At 42.2% G+C, this 17347-nt stretch overlaps 1 protein-coding gene across 2 annotated transcripts in view; it reads right to left on the reverse strand.

Annotated features, from left to right (window-relative positions):
* Positions 1-7085: 7085 nt before the first annotated feature.
* NRP2 (neuropilin 2) overlaps positions 7086-17347 on the reverse strand; it is a 148303-nt gene continuing 138041 nt past the window's right edge. For both annotated transcript variants that reach the window (XM_027873649.1, XM_027873648.1), the window contains exons 16-17: positions 12836-12892; positions 7086-10647 (exon numbers count right to left, since the gene is read on the reverse strand). In XM_027873649.1, coding sequence (XP_027729450.1) covers positions 10343-10647; positions 12836-12892 — 362 coding nt within the window. In that variant the 3' untranslated portion in view covers positions 7086-10342. The remainder of the gene's footprint in view (positions 10648-12835; positions 12893-17347) is intronic.

A 17347-nucleotide genomic window follows, 5' to 3' on the forward strand; every position in this document is an offset into this window, starting at 1 on the left:
TCTCGGTGTTATTTCTAGAAGACGTAGGTCTTCATAGAACTGATCAACTTCAGCCTCTTCTGCATCGGTGGTTGGATCATTGACTTGTATTACTGTGATATTGAACGGTTTGCCTTGGATTCAAACAGATATCATTTGGTCATTTTTGAGATTATAAAAGTATTGCTTTTCTCACCCTTTCATTGACTATGAGAGCTACTCCATTTTTTCTAACGGATTCTTGCCCATGGTACTATACATAGTGATCACCTGAATTAAATTCATCCATTCCTGTCCATTTAAATCCACTGACACCCAAGATGTCAATGTTTATTTAATCTTTCCATCTCCTGTTTGACCACATCCAGCTTACCTTGGTTCATAGATCTCATATTCCAGGTTCCTATGCAATATTGATCTTTATAGTATTGGACTTTCCTTTTGTCACTAGATGCATCTGCAGCTCAACTTCCTTTTAACTTTGGACCAGTCACTTCATTAGTACCGATGCTACATGTAGTCTTCCTGTGCTCCTCCCCAGTAGCATATTGAACACCTTCCAAAATGAGGGACTCATCTTCTGATGTCATCTCTTTGATCATTTTAGTACTGTTTATGGGGTTTTCTTGGCAAAGATACTGGAGTGGTTTGCCATTTCCTTCTCTAGTGGATCACCTTATGTCAGAACTCTCCACTATGACCTGTCTGTCTTGTGTAACCCTGCATGGCACAGCTCGTAGTTTCACTGAGCCCCTCCATGAAAGCCCCTCCATTACGACAAGGCAGTGATCCAAGGAGGGAATATTTCTTCTTATTCTGTGTTTAAAATCCACTCAAATGTCACATTCCCCTTGAAGCCTTCCAGATCTTCTCCCTGTCTGAAATAACCTTTTTCTCCTCACAAAGTACTTAATTTGCATCTTTCTGATTCACTTAGCTTACAGTATTGTATATTATGGTTATCCATGTATATATCATTTCCCCCTGCAAGAGTGTAAACTCCATGAGGGTATAGACAGTGTCTTAGCTAAACGATGTATCTTCCTCAACCCCTAACATAATACTCTGTGCAGAATAGTCCCTCAATCAATGCTTGTTAGATTTAATTCCTTTCAATTTATTAAGCAGCTACTATGTATAAGATACCATACTAGGATTTGGGGATAAAGCTACAAAGATGACATAATGCCCGCTCTTAAGAAGTTTACAATGGTAAATTGAGGAGACATGACGTGTACAGAGAAGTGAATATAAGACAATTTGTAGAGGGAAAGAACCTGACCCTTTGATAATAAGGGATTTGAAACATTTTGGATGATGAGGGAATGAGTTGTAAGGATTGGGACATGTGTGCAAATAAATGGACAGAAGAAGGCAATTGAGTGGTAGCTTTAAGGAACAGAATATATGTCAAGATCATAGATTCAGAGCTGGATGGATCCTTAGTGGTCATTTAGTGCAACACCCTAGTTTTAGAAATGAGAACACTGCAGCTCAGAGAGGTTGTGATTTGTCCAGGGTCATAAGGGTAGTAAGTGTGAGACACTGTATTTGAAACTAGGTCCTCTGCCTCTAAAGCCAATGTTCTTTCCACTGTACCACACTGCTGCCCTTTTAGTGGGCCTAAAAGGGGAAGGGAATAATCATTTATATACCACCTACTATATGCCAAGCACTGTGTTAAATATATCTTATTTGATCCTCACAACCCTGGGAAGTAGGTTGTATTGTTATCTCCATTTTAGAGGAGGAAACTGAGGTAAACGGAGTTAAGTGACTTGTCCAGGGTCACATTGCTACTAGGTGCCAGAGGCCACATATGAACTTGGGTCTTCCTGAAATACAACATGGATGAAGGTGAGTAATGAGAAATACTGGCTGGCAAGGTAAATTGGAGCCAGGTGGTTGAGGCCCTTAAATGCCAAACTGAAGAATTTGTATTTTGTCCTAGCAGAAATAAGGAGCCAATGAAGGTTTTGGACAGATGACTCCCATGGTCAGATCTGTTCCTGTGGAAGATTCTCTTGGCAGATTCATTGAGGATGGATTGGAGGTGGGGGAGAAATTAAGAAGCTAGTGTAGTAGTCTCGGTGAGAAATGATGAGGACCTGAATTGGACTGATGGAATTGTAAGTGGAGAAGAGGCAGAGAAGCAAGAGATATTTTAGAGCTAGAATTGATAGATTTGGCAACTTATTGAGTGTGGATCCTTTAAACAGAGTGTTCAGTGCTTGGGGTGGGGCTCAGAAATAGGTGGTTACCTGCTTGGGAGGAGGGTAAGAGGCGTTCATAGAATGGATCCAGCACAGTAGGCTTAGACATACCTTGTCACCATGTCACAAAGCTCACACTTGGAGCCAGGGAGAGGATGGTGCAAATATGAGCGTCTGGCAGCGGTGAAGAGAGCAGCCAGTGGGGTTTGTGCACACAGAAAGACTGCTCTTTCATCCACAGCAGAGGCAGTCAAGGACTTCAGAACTGTGGGATTTATTAGAGACTTACTCCTCCAAATCACAGAAGTCTAGCTGGAGGAGTCACCGACCAGAGCGGGGGAGTTGTTGAGTCAGGGAGTGAATTGCAGCGACCTTCCACCTTGCTAATGTACCAGTTCCTTCTGTGATGGTGATGGTGATGATGATCATGATGATAGTTGTATGGGCCTTGGTAATAAATAGCCCTCCTCATCCCCGTCCTTACCACCCCCAGTCACTGAAGCTGATCTGCAGCTTAGAATGAATGCTTCCCTGACTTCTGCTCTAGTGGGTCCTCACTCAATCAGTTGGAATTGGAATGCCTGCAAAGGTCGGGCAGCGCAGTGGGGAAGCTGAGGACTGCTTGAAAGAGGATGGCAAAGTGAGGATTGCCCTTTGGGGAGTATTTGAACCTTTTCTTGATGGCAGTCTAAGCCTGCAGGAGGAAAAGGTCAGCATGGCAGCAAGGATCAGTGGAGGTTGGACTCAGGCCAAGACCATTTAGTGGGTAGGGGAAATTTAGCTCCTGAAATAGAAGATGCTGTTTTCTGTCAGCAAGTGGGGAAGTCAAAGTGATTTTAAGTGATGGATGAAGCAGGGAAATGGAAGGATGCAGAAAACAGGCTCAATAGTACACTGTTCTGGTCTTAATGCCCCGACTCCAGAGTTAGCGATGTATTCTGGTCCAAGAAGTTTTGGCTTTAAATTTTGTTTCTGATGCTTAGGTATGTGACTTTGGGCCAGTCACTTAACTTGACTGAGCTACCATTTCCTCATCTGTAAAATGAGGGTCGTAATATTTATAGCACCCACTTCACAGGATTGCTGTCAAGCTAAAACGAAATAATATATGTGCAATCCAAGTCCCAGAGCCCATTGGTATGGGTCTCTCTTCTCACTGGAGGGTTACATGTAAAGTGCTTTGCAAAACTTAAAGTACTTTATACATATTAGTATTATTACATATTAGTATTATTAGTGTACATTATGTATTATTAGTATTATTACGTAGTATTATTATGTGAAATAAAGGACTATTACTACTCTTTAGGACCCTTACAAAGGCTACATATTAATAGTTTATGATTCATGTTGAAATGCTTTGCAGACATTATCTCATTTGATACTTAAAACTCTGTGAAGCAGGTGCTTTATTTATCTCCATTTTACTGATGAGGAAAATGAAGCTGAGTTAGGTTAAATGACTTGGATGAGGTCACACAGCTAGGCAGGATTCAGAACTCAGTCTCTTGACTTCATGTTCAATCCTTTTACCATTGAACCACACTGTCTACAGAGTAGTCCTTTCTGTGATCCTGTAGCTTCTTCACCTCCCCTTTCTACCCCTCCTCTTGATTGGGAACATATACATATGCATATATAAAATAATCATATCATTTATATAGTGTTTTAAAGTTTGCAAATATATATGTAGACACATTTATATGCATATACTATATATTTGCTCTTAGGCCAAGGCAAGTCCTATATCTATATTTATTTTGAGTTGAAGTGGACCGTCCTCAAATACTTCTTCTACCACGACCTAATATTATTGTACTGTTAACTCAAAGATACTATGGGTGAAACCAAACAGCCATGTCGTTATAGGGGAACTGACCCCCACCCCCCCATTGTAGGTCACCTGAAAGTCACTTTGTAGTAGAATTAAGAGAGAAAGGATCCAGATCAGAGGACCTAGCCTGGCTCTGTCACTCTATCTATCTATCGATCTATCTATCTATCTATCTATCTATCTACCTAGCCACCTAGCCATCCATTCATCATTTATCCATCCCTTTATCCATTGATTCATCTTCTCTGTCTCTGTCTCTGTTTTTCTGTCTCTGTCTCTTTCTCTCTCTCACTCTCTGTCTCTCTGTCTCTCTCTCTCTCTCTCACACACACACACACACACACACACACACACACACACACACACACACACCCTTTCTTTCTCACTCCCTCTCCTGGCAGGGAAGGGAGAGGAAATATACAGCCTTGAAAGGCTACCAAAATAGCCTGCCTCTTGGCTCCAAAAAATTGCCCTAGGCAACTGTGTCTACACCACCCTCCACCCCTCACCTGCTTTGACCTCTGGGGAGAGGGTAGGGCAGATCCTCCCACCTGAACTGATCCAAGGAATAGGAGAACTGGGATTATTGTCCCAGGAGGGGGGAAGGCAGACAAGCTGACATTGGGAGGATTCAGAGAAGATTGAAGGTTAAAGGAAACTACTGCTTTGTGTTTGCCTTGCTAGATGGTCTGAGGTTAGTTGCTTGACTTCTCTGGACCTTGATTTCCCCATCTGTTGAAATGTCTATCTTAATACTGACTTTCTGAAGTGTTTTGAGGTTTTTTGAGTGAAAGGCAATGTGCCCCTGAGGTCAGGCATCAGAATGTTTTGCATTCCTCTCCCCCCCCACCCCAAGAGAAAGCATTCCAGAATTTTGGTGAGTTCTAGTTGAGATAAGCACCACCTCTAATCTCTAGGAAATGGAAAATATTTTGCATTTCGTCAGTAGCTTCTTCCTCATAACTATAAAAGCCAAAGTGGAACAGTTGGCCTTGACATCCAGCTGGTCTTTGTTTCCCTCCTGAGTACTTCTGCCCCAGCTTCAACTCGCTCTTCTGTCTCTGTACCAGACTTAGCCCTCCTGAATGCCACCACCTTTTCCTCTCACCTCAACCTTTCCACTGGAGATTGTCTAAACATTTCTAGAAAGATTCAGATAAGAGAAAAAAGTTCCATATAAACATGGATAGCAGAGATCAGGACATTTTATTAGTGCATTAAAAATGCCTCAAAGCCTAGTTTAAAAAAGCAAGGATTTATTTTCTTTTTAAAACCTTGTTAATAAAGAGTGCTAATGAAAAGAGGAATCAGGCATCTCATCAGACACATGAAGTAATAGAAATAAGGATGGGGAGACGAGAGTAGGAGGATAAACAAGTGTTACTTGCAGATACTCAAAGGAAGATGGGGCCACTTGTGTTGGTCACCCTTAAATGAATTATAAAGCCCCCAAAGGCTTTGCACCTTGGCTCAGATCTGAGTTTGAATCTTCTGACAAATGGACAAATGTTAAAGAGGACCAGTCATTGAAGACCAAGACCCCATCCCTACATTTATTTAGGAAGGAATATAGTATTGGCAGGGGTAGCATTGGCTCATTCAGTCCCAGACCTGTAGGGAAGAGAAAACACAGATCTCTTTTGATCTGTTTTCATCGTGTCATTATTAACTTCTGGGAGTGACTCAGATGCCATTAGACCAAGTGTTTTCCAACTCAAGCTATACTGTGGACAGGCAAAATATCCAAATCCTCTACTGTTTTACTCTATCCCTTACAGTTTCAACACAGTGATTCAAGAAGGCTCCACAGATGGAGCAGAGTAGAAAGAAGGGACCAGGACACTGGAGGACTTAGTTTGGTATGAATTTTAAGAAGTAAGGATCTTTGGTTATGAAAGTATTTCAGGTATGTTTAAGATAGGGGTTGGAAGATTTTGCACTAAAAATAAGGATTCCTATTCTTAACATCTGAACTTCAAAAAATTTTTTTGATAATTATATTTCAACATTATTGATTTTCTTTGTAATCTCATACATTTTATTATATACTCTTAAATTTTATTGTATAGATTATTCTGAAGAGTCCAGAGGCTTCACCAGACTGCCAAAAGTTTAAGGATTCCTGCCCTAAAGAATAGGGATAGGAACTAGACTTATAATTTCATTAGTATGGGGAACTTCTCAGATGAGGAAACTTCCCCTACCAATGTAGATGTGCACCTTTTAGTCTTAGTTTGATGAGTTCTTTCAAGCAGGGCTTCTTAAACTGTGGATGGCATCCCCATATAGGGTGGTGACCCACAGTTTAAGAAGTGCTAAAGGGGTCTTGAGTGGAAAAAGTTTAAGAAACCCTGCCCTAGAGCAGCATTGCATTAAAACTGTCCTCAAATGGGGAACAATCATTAGCTTTCTTGGCACATATAATAAGGGCTTAAAAATGCCTGTTATTGTTGACTGACTTTAGATGACCAATACCTTGGGTTGTTTGGAACTGAGTGATGGGAAGGTGAACAATGGCTCTCAACTTTTTTTGTGAGGAGTCACTTTTCATTACCTGCCAAGCCTTTGGATCATTGTATATGGGGTAGGGGGTGAATCAGGGCTAAGAAATTCTGGCTATGAAGACCTTGAAGAAGGAAGGGGAGGATGTGCTAGCAAACTACAAATTCCAGAAAGGGAATGTTGTGGAGGTGGGGCCCAGGGAGGGAGGCATGGTGTGTGGTGAGGCCAGCTGGCTCAGTGATTTTCAGGTAAAGCTTTGGGGCTAGTGGTTAGAGTGGCTGTGTGATAGCTCATTACCCATCCCTCAAGCTCTTCATTCTGCCATTTTTTTCCCTCAGACAGCTAACCAACCAATTCATTTCAATCTCAATTCAAGAAATATTTATTAAGTACCTACTGTGTTGGAGCACCAGAAATACAAAGATAAAAAAAATTTTTTAAACCAGACCAGTTCCTGCCCTCAAGGAGCTAGCCACCCACATTTATTAAATACCTACTGTAGTATGCAAAGCTTTACCCCAAGCCTTTTTGTCTTGAATAAAGAAGATGCAAAAAGAGTCCCTGGTATACTGTTTATTTAAATAGTAGTTTTAAAAAGGCTTTATACAAATCATATAAACACAGTTTGTCGTTGCAGTTTATTTTTTACCTTGTGGAGAATCACAGTAAAAGCTCTCAAGTCCCCTATGGTCTGGCTCAGTCAGTGAGTGGTCAAACACCTTCAGCTGTGAGCCTTGGAAAAGTTAAGCCACTGTTTTCTTAACTTTTATTTCCCCTCCCCCACCCCATGCTCATCCCAAAACGTCCCACCCCTACCAACCCCCTCCCCACCAAAGGGAGAAAGCAACTGCATGGCCCTCCTGACCACCCAGTCTATGAGAGCGTGGAGGTAATAGGTCATTCAGTACAAGGCATAAAATTGTGTCAATACTGTTGGTTGGGTTTACCTCACTAAGGAGGATGAGCAAAGCATCACTGTAGAGAAAGAGAACAATGAATTGAATGCACCAATGTTTTGTTTCATTTTTCCCTGTTCAAGTTAACAATAACACACTGTAGCACTGGATGGCCTGCTCTGGCTCGGCATTCAGAGCACAGTCAGATTCCCTGTACCAGCTGATGGGAAATATGGACGTGGGACTCTTAAAGTGGATTCATGTTCTGTAGTGTACAACTCAGATGAACTACAAACCTGGAATGAGGCTAGCAGGTGGCACGGGGCCAAACGCCCCATTGCCAGGCCATGAGAGGGACAGTCAGCACAGAAATGGGTGTGGGAAAATCTTTGTCTGATTCCTGGGTGCTTCCTTATTTCCCAAGCATCGCTCCGGTAACCAGTGTTACCTGAGGCCCTAAAGGCCTTACTGCAGGGAGAAGAGGAGGATGGATTGACCTAGAAACTTATTTCTGCATGCCCTGCTCATAGGGTAGAGTTGAGCCAAGCATGTGGGCTTAATAACTTTGCACTTCACCATTAACTAACACTGTGCCAAATTAAACGCCAAGAACAGCAGTACTCTCCTGCCCTAAAGTTACATTAACACTATTTAGTCCCACGTGACCATTCACATACACGGTACATACAGAGAACCCACATGCGCGCGCAAACACACACATATATGTATAAATATATGTAGATATGAACTCTCACTCTCTGTATGCATACAATACACTGTGACAATACCATTTTAACTATCAGGTCCATAAGTTAACATTTATAGGAACAGATCTGTTCCATTCACCCTTCCCCTTTAGCCTGGGTATGAGACGAATGAAATTGTACATGATAGTAGCAGCAACAATGGTCTGACGAGTTTTACCATTCATATGTGATAAGCTGGGTATGGTGGTTGGCTTTTTGGATGAGTGTTGCCTGCAAACAGGAAAATTCTTACACGTTAATTTAAGCCTAAGTCAAGCTACTCTTATTTGGACAACCTTTCCTCTGCACAGTTTTCCTTTTATTCCTGCCTACCCCCCACCCCCTTCTGCAGCCAGGTGAGGTACATGGAGGGCTACAACTATTGACCCATTCAGCCATCCGGGCAGGTTTTGTTCCATTAGTACATATCGGTGGAGAGTTCAGAGGAGTTCAGAGAGGCAGCTGGGCCAGGGAAGGATGAATGCCATACTTGTATGATATAGCACGGATTTCTAGATAGAGGGAAAAAAAATACTTTTTTTCTTCTTCACTTTTCAAGGCACTTGATAACAAAAACTCGTAAATCAAAGAGTGTATGTATGAGAATGAGTAAGAAGCTGGATGTATCCCATGGTGAGGGGGGGAGGATGAAGTAGAAGTGTTAATATTTTGGTTCACACTGCCTGCTAACCTCTGGCAGGCTCTTGTACAACTTAACTTTGACTCCCCAGGACAGCCCAGGCCGTGGTTATAACCCAAAACAGAAATCAGGGCTCATAGCTTAGAGAAGGGACTAATTCATCAAAATATCTCCCTAGGGCAGTCCTTTCAACCCTTCCTACTTAATGATAGGATATCAGAGGTTCTTTCTCTGTCCACTTTCTCCCCCTTTTTACCTAGTCAGGAGGCACTGTGGTGTAGCTGAACAAGCACCTGACAGAGTCAAAAAACCAAGGTTTCTTGTCCTGGCCCTACTACTAACAAGTTGTGTGACCTTCAATATGGTCTTTCTGGGCCATAATCTTTCTGGGCCAAAAGTTCTTCGAATGAAGGAGGTGAACTAGATAATGTTTGAGGTCCCCTTTCCAGCCCTAACATGCTAAGATGCTAGTGGTCACCATACTCGATGTCTTAATAGAGAAAACAATAATCGCTTGTATTCTCATCCCCCTGCCCACCAAGAATATCAAACAAAGCTATCTCCTGGGCCTTGGAAACCTTACAAGGGTGTCTTTGTCTGTGGTGTTTTCATTTTTACAAGAACAAGGGGGGAATGAAAAAGAAAGGAGGAAAGTAAGAAAGAAAGAAAGCAACATCCAGAGGCCTTGTCAGGAAGGCCTTGGCCATCACGACAGACTCAGGTTCTGGAATTAATAAATGGCTCCTATTCACAAAGCACTTTAAGGCCCTTTAGTGGCTCCCAAGGAGGTGCTCCTAGGATTGTGATTTGTGAAGTTTCCTTTCTGTTTTGTTTTGAATCACACATAAGAAAGAGCTGCTGTTTCTGCTGACCCTCAAACGGCAATTTTCCCCTGGATAAGAAAAGTTAAAGGCAACAACATTCAATTTCAGTTCTAGGACTGACGGGAGACGGCAGCACACAGGCTCGGTTGGCAGAACCTGCCCCGATAGCAAATCCCTTAAATCACAAGCCTATCTGAGAAGGGGATAAGCTGGATGGCTCTTTGTGTTTTATTTCTAAAGATAGACCAGCTGAAAAATCCTTCGCCTTTCAACCACCGATTAGGAAAAGAAAGTGGGGAGTAACGATCTGTACTTCTCACACCACAAAGGTCATTCTTTTCTTCTACTTCTTTGAATCCTTTAAAGATGAAAATTTAAAAAAAAAATTTTTTTTAAAGAAAATCCTCAAACAAAAGGCAAAATTGGAATCCCAAGAGTCAAGCTCCTGTCCTTGTCCCAGCAGAGAGCAAGTCCTCATTACAGCCATGACTCAGCCACTGTGGTCCTGGGTGGGAGCCAATCTCCCATGTGGGCCACACCTCCCTCTTCCCCACTTCCACTCCCCCAGTCTGCCTTGCCCTCGCTGTCTGTATTCTGGATCGGTTTGTTCGAGATTATGGCATTCAGTTCCCATAGAAAAAAAAAAAGTAATCTTCACCAGCCACTCCTGCTGGAATGAAACGTCAAATGTGATTCGGGTGCAATCAGTCATGCCTCCGAGCAGCACTTCTGGTGGTTGATTTTGACCTTGTGCTTGATGCCGTCATAGAGCTCAAAGTTGTAGTTCTCCAGTGTGGTACAGCTACGGGACGAGAGGCCTGTGTAGGAGCATGTGCAGTACAGCAGTAGGCCAGCACAGATGGCCCCTAGCAGTACACCCAGGGAACTCATTGCAATGATGGTAACGAGGATGGGATCCAGGGTATACAGCCAGCTCTTTTCCCGGTCCTCTTTGGGAAGACCTGGACCAGATGTCGAGGAGGATGAGTTACTCCAGTCGACTTCGTACTCATCTACAATAGAAAAGAAGCAAGGTGATTGAGCTCATTATCACTCCATGAGTACCTACCAGCATGCATCTCACCACAATGGTTCTAAAAAAAAATTTGTAATTGTATATAGCATATGCCATATATGTGTGTTATATTTAACATATATACACAGAGTTTATTCTTCTCTTTATTTTTTCTTTTTTTGTTGAGGCAATCGGGGTTCAGTGACTTGCCCAGGGTCACACAGTTAGTTAAGTGTCAAGTGTCTGAGGTCAGATTTGAAGTTGGAGTCCTGCTGACTCCGAGGCTAGAGCTCTATCCACTGCGCCACCTGGCTGCCCCCATTCTTTTTTTTTTTTTTTTGGCTAGGCAATGGAATTAAGTAACTTGCCCAGGGTCACACAGCTAGTAAATGTCAAGTGTCTGAGGCCAGATTTGAGCTCAGGCACAGAGTTTATTCTTGCACACCTAGTGCTGGCCTCTGAAGAGGTGATAGCTGTGCACTCCAGGCTCTTAAGAAACAACTAGAATATCTTCTGATGTTGGTAATCAGTGGAATAGGTGCGTTTGGAAGCCAGGCCCCGGTTGCCTGTGACCAAGTGTGGAATGGAATTTGAGTATGTAGAAGATAGAGTGTTAGTGTTGGATATGGAAACACAAAGCGCGATTAGTTAACTTGAATGTGTAGAAGTTAAGGGAAGAATAAGAGTGTCCCAGGGCAGAACCCTCAGGAGATCTGAGAATGTATTTGCAGTCTTTGGACTCAAAAAGTTTTGATCTGCCCCCTCCAGCAAATCTCCATTTATGGTGACTGAGAATTAAGGTGATACAAACCAGAGTCGCCAGCCAGAGATACTGAGGCATTGCAGGTTCCCAGTGTTAATTTTCATGAAGAAAATTCTTACGTTTGGGCATGGTGATGACAAAGCCCAGACAAATAACGGAGATCAGATTCACATAGTTCATAGATCCCTGTAGTCTTTGCATAAAAAAGACAGCACCCAGAGGGAGGATGGGGGGTGGGATGGGGCAGATCCCTCTCCCCCAGGAGTTGCTTAGTGAGTGACTGGTAACGTGTTGAATAGATTCAAATTACCCAAGAAGAAGATTGGCAAAGTAGTTGGTTACCCCAGGTGCTCAGAACATTCACAACAGCTTTTTAAAAATCTAGGCTCAACTCCAAACCAGTCAAGGAAAAACCAAAGGTTCAATATATAACAAAATGCTCACTGTAGCACTTTTCATGGTTATAAAGAAATGAAAACAAACTGGGTGCCTGTCGATTGGGGAATGACTGAATTATCTGTGGTTTATGAATGTAATGAGATAAAACTGTGCAGTAAGAAGTGACAAAAATGAGAATTCTGAGAACCATGAGATGATTTCTATGAACTATTATTATAAAGTGGACTGAGCAAAACCAAAGGATAATACGCACAAAGACCACAGCAATGTAAAGGAAAAGATCCCTAGTAATTGAAAAGTCGGCAATAAATAGTCCTGGAGAACAGACAAGGAAACACACTTTCCTGTAGGGACTACTAGGGTAAACTGTTGCATATACATACTGTCAGACATGGTTACTGCATTGAATGTTCTTGCTTAACTGTTTTTTCTTCGTTATTAGGAAGGGCTCCATTCCAGGGTGGTTTGGGGGAGGGGTAGCTATAGCCAGAAGAATATATTTCAATGACCCTTAGTTCTTTCTTTTCTTTTTCTTTTTTGGAGGTGTTATTGTTACTACCCAAACACCCACATCAAGATTGATCACATACCCAAAAGAGTGCATAAACAAAAGACATCAATAAAACTTACAAAAATCAGTCATAAAAATAATAAAATGGAATCTAAGATTACATAAAAATCATATGCCTCACATAATTGTGATGTTCATGATGTTCACCTTATGAGGAACCCTGTCTTACTTTGTTTTTAATAGCTAAGAAAACTGAGCTTTAGGGAGTAAAAGTGACTAGCCCAAGGTCATACAGCTAGTTAGTGATAAGAGTTGTATGAAGGACCCCACTTTGACCTTGATAGATAGATATGATATTTTCTAGCTTTTTTCACCATTTTCATTCTTGACCTTTGTTCTTAAGCCTTTGCCCTCTAGAACTCTGGATATGATTCCTGTCAAGCCAATCTTCAGTTTAGATAGGAGACTGTCTTAAAAAAAAAAAAGGAAGGGGGTAGGTAGAAATCAGCTCACCTTCATCATCTTCATATCCCTCGCTGTTTGGAATTCTTGTTATTTCTGGGATGTCCACTGTAATGGGAAACAAACAAAGTGGAAGCCATTTTTATATCAATAATTGTCAGAAGGCAAGCTTTGTAGAGTTGGCTCCATTGTTTCCACAGCAACCAGAAGAAAAAGAACAACCCCCCAAAGCTAAGTATCCAGCATGCAAAGATATTGTCACTTGTGCCTTCCTTCATAATGGCTGCCATTCATTATCAATATTATCTTGGATATTATCCTTAGACCTTTCAATGGTGTCTTAGCACTTGCCATCAGTCACCATTATTGCTAAAGCCATTTTAGCACCACAAATTTTATCACCTCATATGCATACATCTAAGTGGACACAAAGCCTAAAGGGCTTCTCTTCTTAGGATTCCAAATGAATTTAAGGTAATTTAAGCAAGTCATGTATCATCATTATATGTTTTACTGTAGAAGCGCAATTGGAAAAGAATGTCATAATGACTGCCCATATCCACATATCTGCATTAATATCTCTCATCTCTCCTGCCCAAGCTGCTCTGTGTGTTGGCTTTCTTTATGATTTAGAATAGATCAAACATTGGCAACCAATCTAGCTAGCCCAGGTTTGAATAGAGCTTAGTTAATTTACTCTGAAATTTCTCCAGTATTATCACTGTCTATCTTTTTCTTTTATATGATAATTTTGGGGGATAATACAGGTCTTTCTATTCACTACTCTGTCCATCTCACAGAAATCACAGCTGAGGAGAGAAAAGAAAAAGCCAAGGAAAATTACTTGTCTAAAATGGTAAAACATTTTTTAAAAAAAGTTAAATATGTGCCTGAAAAGCAGAAAGCTATTGTTTCTTCAGATCTTACGTGCTAATTTTTTGAGTCCACATCTTTGGCTCAGTATACCCCCATCGCATGTGCATGTGGTCCTTAAAGAATTCTGTTCTGCCTAAAATTTCAGTGTAATTCTGAAGATTAGTGCCAAGGACTTAAGGAAAAGATTTGAGAAGAGTTAAAACATACCAGAAGAAACTAACATAGATCCTAACAGTAGCCTAAAATGTTAACCCATCCACACTATCAACTGGGAACTTTCTCAACCACAACCTAAAATGACGTCCCATCCATTACTGTCACACTTCTTGAAAGCTTGGCCTTTTAATCAATATAGGAAGTTCTCTGGACTCCTGACTGAAGCACCAAGAGTCCCCTCAAACTCTCACCCACCTTCATGGAGAGGGAACAAATAGAAAGCTCACTTAGACCCCAGTGGCCCAGGTCCTAGAGAGTGTTTGCCATCCACAATGTTAATCACCATTCCTCTAAATCTCCAGGCTGTTCCTGGCCCTCTGACAGCAGGAAGACTGGCGTCAGTGGGACCAAGCCAAGCATCTCTACCTCGGTTCCCCATCCTCTTCATTATTCTTTCTGTGATGTTACAAAGCAGATTGTTTACTTGGAAGGTGAACCTGAACAGGAACCAACAAGAGACAGGTGGTGTCCGTCAGAAGGCCCAAGTAATGACTCTGGAGGCCTAGGTTGCCGAGCTGATTTTTTGCCTATAAATCAAATCTTTTCTTGTTTTCACTTCCATCTAGAAAGAAAGAGTATATGGGGAGGGGGGGGGGAATTGGCAGAAATCCACACAATATCTCCAGCCAGTAATCGAGGTGATGGATGCTCACATTTCTTAACATCCTCACAGCTAAAAGGCCCAGGATATTGGATGGGAGTCTGTGGATCCACTCAGGAACCAAGCGGCGTGACTTGCCAATGAAATCTGTGTCTGCTTCCAGATGCAAAGGCCCCACCAAAGGGAGGAGAAACAGTTGGAAGTGAGAATGTGGCCCTCTTCCATTTCATCCCCCAGGAAAGGGATCAGAGTCAGGAGGCTTCTGGCAGCTGTCACTCAGCAGAAAGTGCCTGCTGCCAGGGAAAAGGGCAAAAAGAACATTAACCTTTAAGAAAAAGGGAAAAAAAAACTGCCTGACTTTAAGGGTTAGATGTGACTGGAGCAACAAGCCTTCCTATACTGAGAAAGGAAGGACAGGTTCTTAGGCTTAAAGATGTAGAGCTGGAGGAGACTTTAAAGGTCACTTGGTACAATCTGTTTTTACAGATGGGGAAACTGAGATCCGGAAAGATGAAGTGACCAAAACTACCAGGGTAGTAAGTAGCAAAGCTGAGATTTCAACCCTGGTCTTCTTTCTGCAAAGTAGTCACTCTTTCCTTGCTTTAGGGAGCACTTCTGAGGGAAAGGTTTGAATGCAGTCTTGTTTACAGGCAATGAGTTGAAGTGGATGGTCTCCCAGAGTTCCTTCTAGTGCTGAGGGGTTCTCTGAAAGCTCTCACTCAGATGTGGCTGAGATTTCTGCACCTGGAGAATCAAAGGCCACTTCAGAGGAAGAAGAAAGCCCTGGAGACTTGACTTTTCTCCCTTCCCCCCCCCCTTGCCTTCTGATAATCATTCATCCCAGTAGTTTTGTTTGGGTAAGTGGGAAGGGTTCTAAAAAAGCATCAGTTAATCAACATTTTCAAAAGAGCATCTGTTCACCAAGCCTTAAAGAAAGAATTGCACGCTGGGGAAAACTTGAAAAAAGAGAACATTTATACAAAAAGCAATTTAGTTTGATAGCAATTTTCTCCATTCCCCTTGCTAATATCCCTGATATTTGTGCTTGATTAAGAGCTTTCTCCCTCAAAAGCCTTTTTGCCCTTCACCAGTCACTCTTCTCTGTTCAGTCCAGTAGTTAAAGCTTGGTTCATTCCTCTCATGAGATAGTGAAAAGGAGAGTGGTGCCACTTTTCCTTCCAGTCCTGTGATTCCCCAATCAGACAAGCAAAAGTGTGTGTGTGGGGGGTGAGCCAAAGGAACAGCAGTCAAACGAAAGGAGAACACTTGTGGACATCAATTTAAGACAAAAACATTAGAGATTTCCATACTTCCTGTGTGGGTGGGGGGGGGGGGGGTGACAATATCATAGGTTAAGAGCCAAGAACTATCAAAGTATGTGTTGACAGTTGATTGTCCCTGATAGTTCCATTCAAATCCACAAATATTTATTAAGGCCCTACTATGTGCCTAAGGCACTGGGGAAACAGAGACAAGAAAAAAGTAAATAGTCTTTTATTTTCAAGGATCTCTTGTTCTGTTGAGGAGATACAGCATGTATACAGAGCAACAAATACAAAGTATTTAGAAAAGAATTTCAGCAGATGGGGAAATAAGACTGATACAGGAAGTGCCACTTGAGATATTGTTGTTTGTCCTTCATTTCTGAAGAGGTCCAATGACATCAGGAGGGTGATATCTTGACTTGCAAGTGAATTGGATTTAAGTGAGACAGGGCTGTGCAAAGTCATCAGCCTCACTCTTTTCTCCAGGGTCACTGGAATCCAGTGGCAAGACATAGGTCAGGACATTGTTGATAGCTCAGCAACACTTGAGATAAGTTTTGAAGGGATCTAAGGGTTCCAAGAGGCAGAGATGAAGAAGTAGAACATCTAAGCATGGGAGATAGACTGTGCAAAGGCACTGAGGTGGGAGATGGGATGTTGTGGACAGAGAATGGCAAGGTGGCTACTACCATAGAGGAAACAGTAGTTTGGACTATCAGTTATGCAAGGGCTGGGGCAGAGCCAAAGCAGCTAGGAGATGGCAGAGAAAGGAGGGGAAAACAATGGCAGAGATGAGAGTTGCTTTTGTCTCTCTTAAGTAGCATCCAAACTTGGTACAAGCGTTGGGCTACTACCTTCCTTTGTACTGGGCTTCATGTGAAAGGGTAGATATCAGGGGTGTGTGTATGTGTGTGTGTGTGTGTTTGTGTGTGTGTGTGTGTGTAGATGAACAGTAGTACACTAGAGAAAGGAGCGAACTGCATGCCTCACCCCATAAGATGTCAGAAAGAGGATGGAGAAAGAAAATTCCTAAAATGTCTTATCTTATACACTCTAACACACTGACAATTCACAATGTAGCCTCCTACTGGAACTCAAGAAAAGACTGGAGTATAATGAAATGAAGATGAGCAGCCTTAGCTTAACGCTGCCAGGTGTCCATTTGAACAGTGTTCCTATAGTGCTAGGAGCCTGCCCTGAGAAAATCCCACTGAGAAACCACTGAAGATGGACCAGGTCATATTGAGGTAAGGAAAGGACCTATTCATCAAACTCCAGCTCCATGTAAGAGAAGGGCAAGGCCTCCTTGGGTAACAGACATAACACATGTCTGAGCTGGACAGACAAAAGGAGGCTATTAATATGACTGATTCTTTTCAAAGTGGCCACATTTCTCATTGAGACTGATTAGGAGAACCATGAATGAAAGCTGAGGTGATGGATGGGGATGTAGCAGCTTTAGTTCATGTGGAATAATCCTCTCAAATGAGTGGATATGGAAAGAAGACATGGGAATTCAAGGAGGGGAGTATCTGTGATGAGAGAGATGGAGAGAAAGAGAGAGAGAGAGAGAGAGAGAGAGAGAGAGAGAGAGAGAGAGAGAGA

This window comes from Vombatus ursinus, unplaced genomic scaffold, assembly GCF_900497805.2.
Source record: "Vombatus ursinus unplaced genomic scaffold, bare-nosed wombat genome assembly UNPS02014802.1, whole genome shotgun sequence".
NCBI lineage: Eukaryota > Metazoa > Chordata > Mammalia > Diprotodontia > Vombatidae > Vombatus > Vombatus ursinus.